A 16,063-nucleotide genomic window follows, 5' to 3' on the forward strand; every position below is an offset into this window, starting at 1 on the left:
TGCGATTTTTTAAATCTAATTTTAGGACTGAACTGTCATAGTCAAGTCAAGCCAGATGCATGAGGGAGGAACACACTGGGATCACTCACAGTCACATCCACTCTCTGAGTTCAGGGAGCAAAACATTACAAGGCTACAGGGGGAACAAAAATACATCAACAGCTACACAGCGGGACCGAGCTGTTTCCACCACTGTGTGTGTATATATACATATACCCCAGTTTGGGGATCACAGACCCAAGTGCTCCGATTACCGCTGGCTATTTTTCAAGCTTCTCATGTTCCCGTTTCCTCATGTTGATGTCACTTGGGATTGCTACATCTATCACCACTGCCTCCTTCTGTTGTTTGTTGTTGTTCAGCATGATGTCCGGTTGGTTAGCCATCACCAGTTTGTCAGTCTGGATCTGGAAGTCCCACAGGATCATAGCTTGGTCATTCTCAACCACTTTAGGAGGTGTCTTCCATTCTGATCCTGGAACTTCCAGCCCATACTCAGTGCAGATGTTCCTGTACTGAATTCAGTATATTAATTTGCAAATACTGTCTAAACAAATGTACACCGATCAGCCAAAACATTAAAACCACTGACAGGTGAAGTGAATAACTTTGATTATTTTGTTCCAATGCATTGTTCTGCTGGGAAACCTTTGGTTCTGGCTGATCAGTGTATATTACTTTGTTTATTTATTCATTCATTTGTTTATTTATGTTATAGTTTAGTTTAGTTAAGTTTATTTGTACATTTGTGTATAGAAAATACAGGAAAAAGAAATTAAAAGTTGAAACATTGTGCAGGAGAGGTTAGAGGATACCTCCCCTATTAAATAACAAGGATCATACATAAAAAGAAAAAGATAAATGTATTTATGTTTGTATTGTATTCCTCATTTTAACTGCCACTATCTTCTGTTCTAGTTTCTCATTTTGCTTTTACTTGTGCGATTTATTTTTTAACACATATTTAATGAGCATTGTTGGAGGGAGCCCGAGAGCCGAGATTTTAATTGCCAACGACTGTCTTCGTAATTGTTGTGCACAAGTGTTTGTGTTTCATCACTTACCAGGAACACTGAATGACTCAGAGACATTGAGCCAGAAAGACGCCCTGACAAGAATGTTATCACCCTCTCACCTGCTTCTCAACTGTCAGTTTGTTTCCAACTGCTAATGATTCATGTCTGATTTACAGTTGGTGGTTATTAGGTTGCAGAAATATAAAACACGAGTCAGACATTAGGACCAGAATAAAACACTTTTTCACTTCATCATCACGTCATGAATGCTTGAGTGGAATTCATAGTGCACACTCATATGTGTAACACACTTTCACTGTCTTTTGACTTGTTTATGTTAAATCACTTGATCTTCAGCACACTTACTAAAATACATGTAATATAACACACTGCTCGTTAAAAATCCTTACTGATGAACACTGTATAGTTTGTTAGGAACAAAATGGCACAACAACAGTCAGTGGAAACCAAAGTCATCAACCCACTGAGGGCTGGATTCAAAATCACACCAAAAATCAAAGTGAAAAATTGAAATCACAGGCTGATTCAATGTGTGTGAATTTTATCATAATGTGACTCATTAGTGAGTACAGCCTCCGCCTACCTGTATGCACTCCCAACAACGACTGGGTATGCTGCTGATGAGCTGGTGGATGGTGTCCTGAGGGATCTCCTCCCTAACCTGGATCAGGGCATCACTGAGCTCCTGGACAGTCTGTGGCGGTACTTGGCAGCGATACATAACGTCCCATAGGTGTTCAGTTGCATCAATGCCTTCGTCATCAAGGAACTGCCTACACACTCTGGCCACATGAAGCCGGGCATCGTCCTGGACCAGGAGGAATCCAGGAACCACTGCACCAGGAGGAACCCAGGAACCACTGCACCAGCTTAAGGTCTGACAATTGCTCTAACAATTTCATCCTGTTGCCTTACAGCAGTCAGGGTACCGCTGGCTGTGACATAGAGGTCTGTGCGACCCTCCAAGGATATGCCTCCCTAGACCATCACTGACCCAACCACCAAACTAGTCATGCTGGGTTGTTACAGGAAGCATAACGTTCACCATGACTCTTTCAGGCCTGTCACATGTGCTCAGTCTGAACCTGCTCTCATCTGTGAAGAGAACGGAACACCAGTGGCGAATCTGCCAATTCTGGCGTTCTCTGGCGAATGCAAGTTGAGCTGCATAGTGCTGAGCTGTGAGCACAGGTCCCACTAGAGGACATCGGGCCCTCATGTCCAACTCATGGAGTCTGTTTCTCACAGTTTGGTCAGAAACATGCACACCAGTAGCCTGCTGGAGGTCATTTTGTGGGACTCTGGCAGTGCTCCTCCTGTTCCTCCTCGCACAAAGGAGCAGATACCAGTCTTGCTGCTGGGTTGATGCCCTTCTGTGGCCCTGTTCAGCTCTACTCGTGTAACAGACAGTCTCCTGGTATCTCCTCCATGCTCTTGAGACTGTGCTAGGAGAGTTCTATCCTGGATGAGTTGGACTATCTGTGCAACCTGACTGGGCTGCAGGTACCGCCTCATGCTACCAGTAGTGACAAGGACACTAGCAGAACACAAAACTAGAAAAGAATCAGTCAGGAAGGATAAGGAGAGAGCAACTGTCTGTCACCTGCCACCACAGGTAAAACCATTCCCTTCCTCCCATTTGGCGATGTAGAGGACAGATGTGTGGCGCATACCTCCGTATAATTTTGTGAATTACGTAATTCTTTCAAGTTTACTTTCGGTGTGACAATTTGTTTTACTTAACATTGCGCTGAACCTGCACAGGAATGAGTAAATCATCTCGGAAAGGTCAGGCGCAACAGACTCTCCCCTTCTCTGGTTGGGAAGCGAGCAACATGGCGTCAGGGCCTTCTCCCCTTACTTTGGAAACACTCATCATTGAACTGGAGAAATCTAGGAAAAGCACCACTGCGGATCTCACCGCCTCCCTGAATGCGGCCCTCGCTCCGATTAATTCGGCTCTTGAGTCCATTACCACCACCGTGGCTTAACACACCTCTACAATTTCGGAGATGGAAACGGCCCTCATTACCCATTCAGATAACATCACAAGCCTGGAGCAAGATGGAGTGGAGCTATGCTCCAAGCTAACCTCGATAACTGAAGAGCGCTGTGCTCTCCAGGCTGCCGTGGAGGACTTGGTGTCTCGTTCAAAGCGTCAGAACCTAAGAGTGATTAGTCTGCCCAAAGACATTGAAGGTAATAACCCGAGACAATTTATGGCAGATTTATTCAAAGAAGTAGCTGCAGAGGCGCTATCGAACTCCACACCTGAACTAGACCGGGCCCATCGTAGTCTCAGATCCAAACCTCGTCAAGGATCCCGCCCTGTGAAAAAAAGAGTGTTACTATGGGCAAAGGAGCACCACAATATGACCTATCGGGGTCATAGCATCAAATTTACGAGGACTTCAGTGCTGCAGTGGCGAAGAAGCGAGCTGCTTTCAACCAGGTGAAATCCATGCTTTTTCAGAAAGGGGTACGATTCGGCATGATTTACCCTGCCCGGCTGCGCGTCACCTTCAACAGTGTGAGCCACATCTTTGACTCCCCGGAGCAAGCGGAGCTGTTTTATGAAGAACGCATACGCAACACATGAAAGAGGGACCAAGCTAGCGGAATGACCACCGATGTATATGACTTAGCGATTCTTTTGGGACTATTATCTTTATCTTTATTTTTTTGCTGGACATTATATCAAACTTCAGTTGTATTGGTTAATGTTTATGCCCCTAATTGGGACAACTCAAATTTTATGACTTCCCTTTTTTCAAAAATTCCCAATTTGGACACTCACCATTTCATTCTAGGGGGAGACCTGAACCTAGTAATAGATCCCAAACTTGACCGATCCCATCTGAAAGTACTTACACCCTCTGCCATGTCGAATACACTATCATCTATTATGAGTCAGTTAGGCTGTATAGATGCTTGGCGTCTGCTCCACCCATTCACAAAAGAATTTTCTTATTTCTCAAAAGTACACCAAGCTTATTCCCACATTGACTATTTTTTTTATAGACAGGGCTCTTCTACCTGCTGTGAAATCCACTGAATATTCTGCTATCATTATTTCTGATCATGCTCCACACATTTTAGATTCAGCACTCTCACCTAACACTACAAGACAGTGGAAGTTTAATTGGGCTACTAGCTAAAGATGAGTTCTATGATTTTCATCGCCCTCTCTGTTATGGAAACTTTAAAAGCAGTAACTAGGGGAAATATTATCTCATAGAGCACACATCTGGCTAGGAAAAATAAACAAAAACAGCAAGAGCTTATTGATGCAATTCTCAGCATAGAGTATTCAAGCTCTCCCAGTCCATAACTGTATGCTAAAAGGGTCAAATTACAATCTGATTTTGACCTGCTCTCTACGGATAAAGCAGAGTACCTTTTAAGATGGACCAAAGGGACATACTATGAATATGGTGATAAAGCCAGCCGTCTCCTCGCCCTTCAACTTAAACGTCAGTCAGCCTCTAATTTCTTATCCCAAATTTATGACTCCTCTCACTCCCTAACTACCAGCCCAGCTGAAATAAACTCCACCTTCACTTCCTATTATAACCTCTATCAGTCTGAATCTCCTGCAAATAAGACTACACTGGATAATTTCCTAGATAGCATAGATATACCTACCATAGATCCTCATATTAAAGAGGAGTTGGAAAAACCTATACAGTTGGAAGAAATGATTAATTGTCTTAACTTAATTGTCTTAAATTACTACAGATTAACAAAGCTCAAGGGTTAGATGGATTCCCGGCTGACTTTTAAAAAAAGTTTTCCCACCAACTTACTCCTTTGTTATTAGACATGTTTAATGAGACTTTTAAATATTGTGTAATCTCCTCACACGTCCAAAGCTGCTGAAATGGTTATATCTTTAGATGCGGAGAAAGCCTTTGATCGGGTTGAATAGGACTGTTTGTTTTCTGTTTTGGGGAAATTTGGCTTTGGGTCTAAATTTATTTCTTGGATACAACTTTTATACTCTGCCCCATCCACTTGTGTGACAACTAACTTTCAAAGGTCTGAATATTTCCCCCTATCAAGAGGGACCCGCCAGGGTTGCCCAGTGTCTCCCCTGCTCTTTGCCATAGCAACAGAGCCTCTTTCCATTGCTCTCAAATCTTCTTCATGTTTCACTGGTATTCTTAGAGCTGGACTGGAACATAGAGTGTCTCTCTATGCTGATGACCTGTTGCTATATGTCACCAACCCAGTTAGCTGTGTAGATGATATTTTACAAATCTTGACAACTTTTGGATCATTCTCTGGTTATAAGTTAAACATCAGTAAAAGTGAGTGTTTTCCGGTAAACAAAGCAGCTAAACTGCTCTGGTTTGTGCCCCTCTAGCTTCTCGTTATCCTAGTTATATCAAAAACCCAATTGTACTTTCCTCTTTGAAAATTTGGAAACAATTCAGGCAACACTTCAAACTTTCAGCACCCATCCCATTAAGCCCTATTTACAACAATCATTTCTTTACCCCCTCCAATTCAGACACAGCTTTCACTTTGTGGAGAGAGAGAGGCCTGGTTCGTTTTTCAGATTTATATTCGAAGGGCTTATTTGTTACATTTAATGATCAGCGTGTTAAATATAATTTACCCCATTCTCATATGTTTCAATTCTTCCAAGTGCGCAATTATGTTCGCACACACTTCACATCTTTCCCTCAATCTCAAATGGGATCTCTTATCACTGAGGTGCTCTCTCTTCCAATGGCTCGTAGTAGGATTTCAGTATTATTTGACCTCATATCATCTTCGAATGTGACCTCCCTTGTGGGGGTCAGGCATAGTTGGGAAAGGGAGCTTGGCTTTGATTTGACAGACGAGTGGTGAAAAGAGGCACTAATCAGGACTGATTCTACATCTTTTTGAGCTCGTCTTAGTTTAATTCAGTTTTAGGTCCTCCACAAAAGGCACAATAGGCTGTTTCTAGGCACGAATGATATCTATGATAGATGTGGTTCATCTCTGGCAGATCATGTTCATATGTTTTTTTCTTCTCCCAAATTAGTTAATATCTGGTCTTGTTTTTATAAAACGTTAAGCCCTCAATATCATGTTGGAACCCTGCCCACTGATAGCCATATTTGGTGTACCTCGTACATCAACTAGTCTCACTAGAAAAACTCTGATGTTGTCGCTTTTGCCTCGCTCATAGCCCGCAGACGTATTCTGTTACATTGGAAAAGCCCAAATGCCCCTCCTACTACTTATTGGTTAAGTGATTTAATTTCCTTTCTGTCATTGGAAAAAGTTAAATATTCCTTAAGAGGTTCAGCCGCCAATTTTTATAAAAGATGGCAACCTCTCATCACATATGTAAAGACCCTTACCTCTCTGGACCCAAACTGAATTGATTTGATGCATCCAATTTTTTTATTTTATCTATTTTTATAGTGAGCACACTGGGCATCCTTTATTTATTATCTATTTATTTTATTTTTTCTTTCACCTCCCTTTATATTATATCATATTTTATTTATTTTCCTCTTCTTTTTATTTATTTACCAATTTATCTTCACCTATTAATTGATTATTATTATTATTATTATTATTATTATTATTTATTATTTTTATTTCTTTTATTTTCCCTCTTTGTTCCTGGGGGATGTTCTTCTTCTAGTTCTCTGTTCTAATGCACCGTATTAAAAATAAATGAATAAATAAATAAATTTAAAAAAGTGGGGAAACAGCTGTGAATCAACTTTGTATCTTGTATTTGATACTTGTGAAATGCTGGTCTCCAATAAAAATAACTGGAACAACAACAAAAAACATTCCCTTTTTGGGAGTTGTCTAGCTTTTGCCTCTCCATTGCACCTGTTGTCACTTTGATTTGCACCAAAGCAGCTGAAACTGATTCACAATCACTTGTGCTTCCAAACAGATTGATATCTGATATATGATATGTGATGATTAAGTGTTCCCTTGAGCAGTGTTGTGACCTTTATATATATTTATTATCAACCAAGTGTGGCATAATAATGTGAAACATACTGATTGACAGGTCAGACCTGTTTACGTTTGACATTTCCTTTTAAAAAGGGCAGGTTATACTGGACAGCCACACCCTTTTAACATAATTAGAATGACAATCATAATCTTGCTCTTACGTAATAGAAAACATGAATCACCATCCAAACAGTCGGAAATACAGGTTAGCATGAAAGTCGGGTCAAATGAGGTCAGTATAATATGAGCATCATTTAGCTACAGACAGTGACAGAATTTATAATATTAAATATATGGTGAGCAGGCTTTTAGGAAAAGTTGTGATGTGTATCAAATATTCCACAAGTGGCATAGATGTGAACTGTAATATGTAACTTGGTATTTATCGATACAACTTTTCTTTGTTCTTCATTTTTATGAAGAAAAAAACGAAAATCACATTTTTTGGTAATCTAGGGGAAAAGGTCACTCATATTTGTGTCTTATTTCTAGTATCAATTACATTAACTTACTGTTAATTTAAAGACACATTTCAAGAGTGTGCTGTCCAGCGTTGGGGTAAGAAGTGTCACAGGTGTCACAGGTGCTGGTCCTTGACCTCTACTTTTATCTTTGACCTTTCTATCTCCCGCTTTGTTTACACTGATTGTTGTTTTTTAAAGTGTTACACAAATAAATGGCTACAGTTGCTTGTAAATCCTTCTTGAGTCAGGATTTAACTAAAGGCCTCAAGTATGAAAAGCAATACGTATAAAATCAGTCAACCAGGCCCATAATACAAATTAAGATCGTGATTGTGGGACCGAGTGAAAACAGACTCCCTGAGTTGCTATTTGTTTGATTTGGACAAACAAAAAAGACTCTTGGTTGCTAAAATATGTTTGATAAAAAGCTTCTGTATCCGTCAATACTGATAGTGTTAAACAAAAGGAATAACTATTACCAATACTGTGTGATGATGGTAAACAAAAGCGATTACTTTAATGCAGGTCACAGGAGGAATGGCAAACACAGTTGGTTCAGGTTAAACAAGTATTTCTCCTCTTTAATAGGACAACCAGCAGAAACATCTGCTATCAGCGGCGCTCTTCTTCTGTCAGTGATATTCAGGATCAGATATGGGTTTGATGAGCTGGTTGTGGGAACAACATCAGTTTTTGATGCACCAGTGTTTTTCACTTCCATTCGCATTTCTGTTTTATTTCCTTGCTAAACGGGGATATCTGTCCTTGACATACAGGTATGTAATTACAAACCTATTAATTGATTTTTGTTATTAAACCACACATTAAAAGCAATATGTTAAGTGACTTATTAGTGTATTATATGGCCTTAATACTCTAAAATTAGTCACAATTTTCTGTGAAGCCATGATCTGTTCTATCTATTCGGATTTTAATTTCAATAGGTTCATGAAGTTTGATATGTAAATCAAATGAAATTTGAAATAACCAGTCCAAATAGCACAACCACAATATTTAACAGGGGATACAATACTGGCGAAACTTTTGTTTATTTGTTTTTAACATTGATTCATACTCGTGTTTCTAATTCATATCTGTTTTTTAGTTTTTATCTGATTGTATTTTGTACTTCTCCCATAAAGCAATTTGGTAAATGTTGTTGTTTTTAAATACATTATTTAAAATAAATTGACTTTACAAATCTTAAATAAGTCACCTCACACTAACTTATCAATTGAAGTACAACTAACATTTATTTTCATTATTAATTAATCTGCAGATCAATTTCCTGATTAATCGTTTGGTCTATGAATGTCAAAAAATAGTGGAAAATGAGTCCTTGTTGATGTCATTATATCTTGTTTTGTCAGATCAACAGTCTAAAACCGACAGATATTCAGTTTATAATTATGTAAAACAAATAAGAATGTTTGAGAATCTGCTTAAAGAACATCCTATATGGGGCGCCGGTGGCTTAGTGGTGGAGCGGGCGCCCCATGTACAAGGCTGTTGCCGCGGCGGCCCGGATTTGGCTCCAGCCTGTGGCCCTTTGCTGCACGTCACTCCCTCTCTCTCTCCCCCCTTCACGCTTGTCTGTCCTGTACATTAAAGGCTAAAAGGCCCCCAAAAATATCTTAAAAAAAAAAAAAGAACATCCTATATACTAATCAAATAGCTACTGATTAATTTTCTATATATCAGCTGACAAACTTATCAGCTAATTGTTGCAGCTGTGATTGTCAAAATGAGTTTCTATCTGCAGGTACCTGTATGTTTGTCTTGGAGGATGCGTCCTGGCGGTCGTCACGATGGGCATCTACAGCTTGCTCCTGTTCACCTCAACTTTCCTCTTTATCCTGCTCGTTTGCTCTGTGGATCCCAGCTGTGTCCACGCCTGGGTGTTTGGTGTCCAGATGTTGTGGCAAACCTTCTGGCACCTGCTTATACAGTACAGGGAATACTACCTGCATGAGCCTGTCAGCATCAGGTACCGATCTTAATTCACTTAACTGGCATGTAAACTGATACCTTCATGCTTTTCCAGAGTGTCCAATATAAATTATGAATTTATGTATTAACTGATAGGTCTGGTAATACTTTATATTTTCTTATTTTCAACAAATCTCATGAAAAGACCAAAACCAACAATGAACTGATCCTAATAACAAGTATTACTTGATATCATTTATTCCTCTCTACCATAGAGCTCAATTGTTGTACAAAAACTACAAAAAGCACATCAGTGACCAACACTGTTGCACTACGTGGTATTTTGCTTTGTTACCATGAACATGAGCACATCCTTCTGCTGCTGTACACAAAAAAATGCATCACTCCTGTTTGTTTTTAAGGTGTCACATCTTCAGAGTACCACAGACAAGCTCAGGAAGTCTGAAGAAAAGACTGAGACAAACTAAAGTGTTGTAGGCATTGGACTTTTCATGGGATTTGTAATGCCTGACTGGTCCTTTAAAGGGGCAGTTCATCCCAAAATTTAAATTATGTATTTTTCCTGTTGTGCTAATTATTAATACAGATCGTTTTGTTATGAGTTGCTGAGTGTCAGCCGTAGAGATGTCTGCCTTTTCTCCAATATAATGGAAATAGATGGCACTTGGTTTGAGGTGCACAAAGCACCAAAAAATATATATTTGAAAAACTCAACAGCAATGTGTCTTTCCAGATATCATGACCCGGTTCCTCAAGATAATCCACAGACCTTGTTGTGAGCAGTTTCATTTAGAAGCTATTTCCTTTCTACCAAACTACACCCACCAATTGTATCACTGCACAGAAGGAGGGGTCCATCTACTCTTGAACCAGAGGCTTGCCCTCATAATAGCGCAAGATGTAACCATTAATGGGTCCTCCTAAGCTGAGCTGTAACGTTAGCTGGGTCAATGGTCATGATTTCTGGATAGAGACACTAATGTAGTTAATGGGTGGAAGTACAACAGGATGGAAAATCATATTCTGAAAAACAAATCTGAATATTACATGAAGGCATAACATTAAAATAAGCCCACTGCGTACCAAAAACAACATTTCAGTGGATATAATCAAGAGAAAAAACATACAGTGAAAATGACCTTCCATTTAGTATGAAACCATTTTCCACCAGCTGGAATACAGCTTTTCAGTTTGACAAAACAATCTCCCCTTAAGATCCACAGTAGCTGTACTGGAGCTTTCAGTCACATCAGACTGTCCTCATCACTGTCCAGTGCCTTCTATTCAACACAGAGCTGTAGATGTTTCGTGACTCTGAACACCTCTGGGACTTCTCATCCATGTTGACCGTTTGTCAGAAATTGTCAGCTACCGTCAACTTTGTGACGTGATAGAAAGCTCCAATACAGCGACTAAATGGACCTTAAAATGGAAATTTTAATTTTAATATTCAGCATTTCCCCTTATAGTGTTTCCAAGTGGTATTATTGTTGTTGTTATTATTGTCTCAGAACCTAACAAACACCACAGTTTAAAGTCACTTCAGTTGCTCTACTGTCCGCCTATTCAACTACTGGAGATAGTAATTGCAGAGAACCTACGCTGATTGTCTTTGGTAACTAGGGACCATCCTCTTCCTGTTTTGGTGGACGCATTTTGTGCTGTAAATTGAGCCATTTTCCCTGGAGATCCTACCTGGTACGGACAGAAGTGCATTGTGAAAAGCGAGGCTGAACCAATCTAAATGCAGATGGTGAAGCTATTACAGTGTGCAATCAATAGTTGCTGGCTGCTGTTATACTCTTGGTAACATAAAATGCAGACATATATTCAAACATTTATTCCTCTTTCTGACAAAAAGACTTACACATATAATGTTTTCTTTTCAGATTGTTTCTGGCAGTGTCCTCTTTGATGCTGCTCACTCAGAGAATCACCTCTGTGTCCATGGACCTCCAGGAAAAACAAGTTACACTAACATTTAATTCTTCATCCAAAAAGAAAACCTGTGTGATGCTTCTCCCTCTTGTCAGTTACATCCTCAACTTCACCACACTGTTCGGTGGGCCTTTGTGCTCCTACAGTCAATTTGTGTCCCTAATGGCGGGAATCAGCCTCAACCCTCCACCTAGTCCACTGGGTGTTGTCTCCTTAAAGTTAATGCAGGTGTTAATGATGGAGTTGGTAAGGTATTGTCTTGTCTATTTCCTGAAACATAACACCTATGATCCCTCCAGCTCTATCATTCTCTATGGCGTCCTGTGGGTTTGGGGTCTGGCGGCAGTTTTGAGGATCCAATATTATTCTCACTGGAGGGTTAGTGAATGCCTCAATAACGCAGCTGGGTTTGGCTTTTGGGAAAATTCACCAGGAGACTCCCCAGACTGGAGCGGACTATCCGATGGAGATTTCTGGACCACTGAAGCGTCGAGCCGTATGTCAGAGTTTGCCCGTCGATGGAACTCCACGACAGCTTCATGGCTGCGTAGGCTGGTTTTTACAAGATGCAAACGTTTCCCATTGTTCATGACTTTTAGCTTCTCAGCGTGGTGGCATGGCTGGCATTTGGGTCACTTTGTGGGAATTCTGACCTGGGCAGCAACCGTGAAAGCAGATTATCACATACACAGGCACCTGGGCCCAAAACTGTCATCTCCATGGAGGAAAATATACACTTGTATAAGTTGGATTAACACTCAAATGATTGTGGCTTGTGTTGTTATAGCAGTAGAATTAAGAAATGTGTCTGGTTTGAGACTTTTGTCTGTAACATACATAGGTCTGTTTCCACTTTTTAATGTAATTCTGCTTTTTATCTTATTAAAACTCAACACAAATTAATCATCTGAACACACTCCTATATCTACGTAGCGGGACGTAATTACGCTCAATTAGGGCTGGGCAATATATTGATATCTTCTTATGAGACTAGATATCATCTTAGATTTTGGACACATAACATTGTACGTGTCTTCCTGGTTTTAAAGGCTGCATTACAGTAAAGTGATGACATTTTCTGAACTCACAGGCTGTTCTTACTGTTCTATCATTTGCCTTTAACCACCTAGTCATTATATCCACATTACTGATGATTGTTTATCGAAAATCTTATTGTGTAAATATTTTGTTAAAGCACTAAGAGTCAACCCTATTTTATTGTTGCAATATAAAAATCGATGTATTTGGTCAAAAATGTCACTGCTGTTTGATCTTTTAAAATTCTGTTCTTGAATTTGTGAAAATTGAATCTAAATAAAGTCTTAAAGGAAGATAACCAAAATGAAAAATGAAATTCATTCATTTTCCATAACCGCTGTTACCATTGTTAACTATTTGCCTCAAAGAGCACTGCGATCATCTGCTGCTGGTTTATTGGAGGTTCCCAGCAACAGCCGGAAGAATATCGGAGATGCAGCCTTTGTCAGTTATGCCCCAAAGATATGGAGCACACTACCTGTAGATATCAGGGAAGCTAGCTCGCTAAATATTTTTAAAAGTATTGCTGCAACTCTTTTAAAATCTTACTGGATTTTATGATCTATAGTTTTAATCCATGTTTTAAACTGTTTTTAATGTAGTTTCATATTGAATTGTTTGTCCATTTATTGTAAAGCACTTTGCACTGCATTTCTTCATACATTTCTTGTATGAAAGGTGCTCTAAATAAAGTTTATTATTACTATTATTATTATTATTATTAGTATTAGTATTATGTCAGTGGTCGCGGGTGTGCTGGAGCCTATTACAGCTGACACTGGGCAAGAGGCAGGGTACACCCTGCCAGACTATCACAGGGCTGACACATAGAGACAGACAACCATTCATGCTCACATTCACACCTATGGACAATTTAGAGTCACCAATTAACCTGCATGCCTTTGGACCGTGGGAGGAAACCAGAGTACCCACCCTCTGGTTCGAACCAGAAACCCTCTTGCTCGTCTGAAAATTACTTTTATAATCTAAACCTGCATTAATTGACATTTACTGGTATTGAAAAGAGTTGTGAAAAATATTGATATATCAAAACACAGTACTCATTCTCTCCAGTATTGATACACCAGTACCAGCTGCACCTTCTCACTCTCTCTCACTACTACCAGCAGAGGCTGCTGGTGACTTTCTACCGCTCCACCATTGAAAGCCTGCTGGCATTCTCCATCACTGTGTGGTATGCTGGCTGCACAGCGGCTGACAGGAAAAGGCTGCAGAGGGTGATAAGGTCAGCTGAAAAGACAATTGGCTGTCCCTTGCCCTCGCTAGCTCCCGATGCCTCATGCGAACAAGGAAGATCATTTGCGACCACCTCCATCCAGGACGCTACCTGCTCAGCTTGCTGCCCTCTAGAAAGAGGTACAGGAGCATAAAGAGCAGAACAAACAGACTGAAAAACAGCTTCTTTCCGTGGGCTGTCAGGACACTCAATGCTCACGAGTCACTAATGCCTCCTTTTACAGACTTTTACAGACTTAAGTGCAATACAGTTTTTTTACTTATTGTTTTTATTATGACATGACCTGTATGCTCTTGTCTCGTTCGTCTTGTTTGTCTTGGGTTGTCTCCACTTGTTTCATTTTTGTTCTTATATTTATTCCTAATGCACCTTCAGTTGTGGCACTCCCAATTTCGTTGTATAGGTGTCTGTACAATGACAATAAAGGCTATCTTGAATCTTAATATTTACTACAGTCACTCAGCTGTTCTCTGCTACTAATCAAGAAAGGTTGTCGTTGTCATATATATAACGCCCTGTTACATTCATCTTTTAATTAAAGTGTTACATTTTATGTATTCAATGTCAATCTTTCCATGTGGTATCAAAAGTACTGTGTCAAAGTTAAAAATTCCAGTATCGTGACAACACTACATTAAAATAAACAACACCAGGTCACATAAGGTCACAGCTCATAGTGCCAAACTTCACTCTTCAGGTCAGTGCAGCTTCTACCCTCTTTCATCACATTGTTTAGGTTGTGCAACTTGCAAAAACACTACGGATGAGTGTGACTACTCTCAAAAATAAAACTCTCTCCATCAATAAACTCTCTTCACATAAAAAAAAAAAGTTGTTTCCATCAGACAAGCTCAGGCATGGTGAGCATCCCCTATCTGCCTCGCATGAAAAGAGTGCAAGAATGAAAAGAAAAAACAGTGAGTCATGAGGAAAGTGAAGCTAAAGACCCAAATATTTTTCTCAATAGTTGGTGGGCAAAAACGAAACTAGATGACTGGTAAATACTTTCTAAAGGTAGCCACTGTTTGTCTGCTCCCTAGTGGTAACAACTGCTTAGTGCAGTTTTAAGGAGTATTTAGCAACAATAACACTCTGTGCGTTCCAATACCCATACTACCATAAAATATAATATGCCAGATAAACATTTATAATGTCCCAATACATGGTATTTCAAATGCAGTATGCCAAAAATACCAAGATGTTCTACTACATCTGGTCCAATTTTGCAGTATGCAAGCCAGCATGCTTTTCAGGCTATTCTGACCCACAATCCTCTGCAACAGATGACAGCTTGACAGCTCATTGACAGCTGTATTATAGCTGATTTACAGCTGTCAGAAGTCGCAATGATGGATGACAGCACATTCAAGTAACTGATGACCAGTCTAACAGTAATAACAGGAATATTAATTGTTGAAGTGAACAAAACAATCATAAATATTAAAAACAACAAAAGGAAATGACTATAAAAATAGCAGTTACAGGGGAACTGCAGATGTAATTTCACTGAATCTACAATCTATGCAGTTATAACTTTTAAGTTAAACTACATACATTGCAAAGTAACAACTGCAGAGCTCTTCAAGTTGAGCTGTCCATCTCTTGCGAACTTTGCAAGTAGTGTTTGTTTTATCTCCAGATTAATGGATATAAAAGCAAGAGGGTCAAATTTCTGGGCGCAATATTATAAAAAAGTAGCGTGTCCCGATTGTGTGCACACTGCATGCAACAGTACATACTTTTAACAACAGCTGCAGCACCTAATAAAAGTAAAAAGAAACAACTTCCCCACCTGTACGTGTGTGTGCAGAAACTAGAGGTCCCCTAGCAGCACTTGAACACATAAGTAAATTATAAATATAGGTACCAGGAGGTATTTTATTCATCAGTTTACAACAAAACCATTGAAAGTGATTTTTTAAATTAACATCTGTAAAAATACATTTTATAAGTAAAGAAATATATCAAATAACTTCACTGTGTGGGTAAAAATCACACAGCTTGTAGTACATCTTTTTGCTCTCTCATAGAGCTTTGTTTGGAGTGGAAATCCCAAAAGATAATGTGCAACTAGGATGCATAATTAGCATCATCCACTAGCCAAACACTGGTAAAATATGCAAGTGGCAGGTAGATTGGCCTCACTCACCAGCCATAAAAAAAAAACAATAGTAATCTATAAAACGGTCAGGGTGTGATGATACATTGATTAAAAATCCATTATTATCGATGCAAAGTGAAAACATTGATACATATATCACCATATTAATTACTTATTTATTCAATTTTATTTTATTTTCCTCGCCAGGGTTGTGGAGATTATACTTATTTTCTTTGTTGAAATGTTACTGTTCACATTTAATGTTAAAAAACGCAATAAAAAAGATTGTCTAAAAAAACAA

The 16,063-nt window shown here is 39.3% G+C and overlaps 1 protein-coding gene across 1 annotated transcript; it reads left to right on the forward strand.

Annotated features, from left to right (window-relative positions):
- Window positions 1–8,131: 8,131 nt before the first annotated feature.
- Window positions 8,132–12,287, forward strand: mboat4 (membrane bound O-acyltransferase domain containing 4). The gene is made up of 3 exons (XM_050050962.1): window positions 8,132–8,253; window positions 9,240–9,464; window positions 11,317–12,287. Exons 1-3 carry the CDS (start codon window positions 8,132–8,134, stop codon window positions 12,266–12,268), a joined length of 1,299 nt encoding a protein of 432 aa, XP_049906919.1. The 3' UTR covers window positions 12,269–12,287.
- The last annotated feature ends 3,776 nt before the right edge of the window (window positions 12,288–16,063 follow it).

The sequence above is a fragment of the Epinephelus moara genome, chromosome 8 (genome assembly GCF_006386435.1).
Source record: "Epinephelus moara isolate mb chromosome 8, YSFRI_EMoa_1.0, whole genome shotgun sequence".
Classification (NCBI taxonomy): Eukaryota; Metazoa; Chordata; class Actinopteri; order Perciformes; family Serranidae; genus Epinephelus; species Epinephelus moara.

What these genes read in the sequence shown, in the direction of transcription:
- mboat4 (XM_050050962.1), top strand. Translation starts at nt 8,132, where the DNA reads ATGGGTTTGATGAGCTGGTTGTGGGAACAACATCAGTTTTTGATGCAC. An exon ending in TATCTGTCCTTGACATACAG is followed by an intron (nt 8,254 to 9,239) that starts GTATGTAATTAC and finishes TTCTATCTGCAG; the next exon opens with GTACCTGTATGTTTGTCTTG. An exon ending in CATGAGCCTGTCAGCATCAG is followed by an intron (nt 9,465 to 11,316) that starts GTACCGATCTTA and finishes TTTTCTTTTCAG; the next exon opens with ATTGTTTCTGGCAGTGTCCT.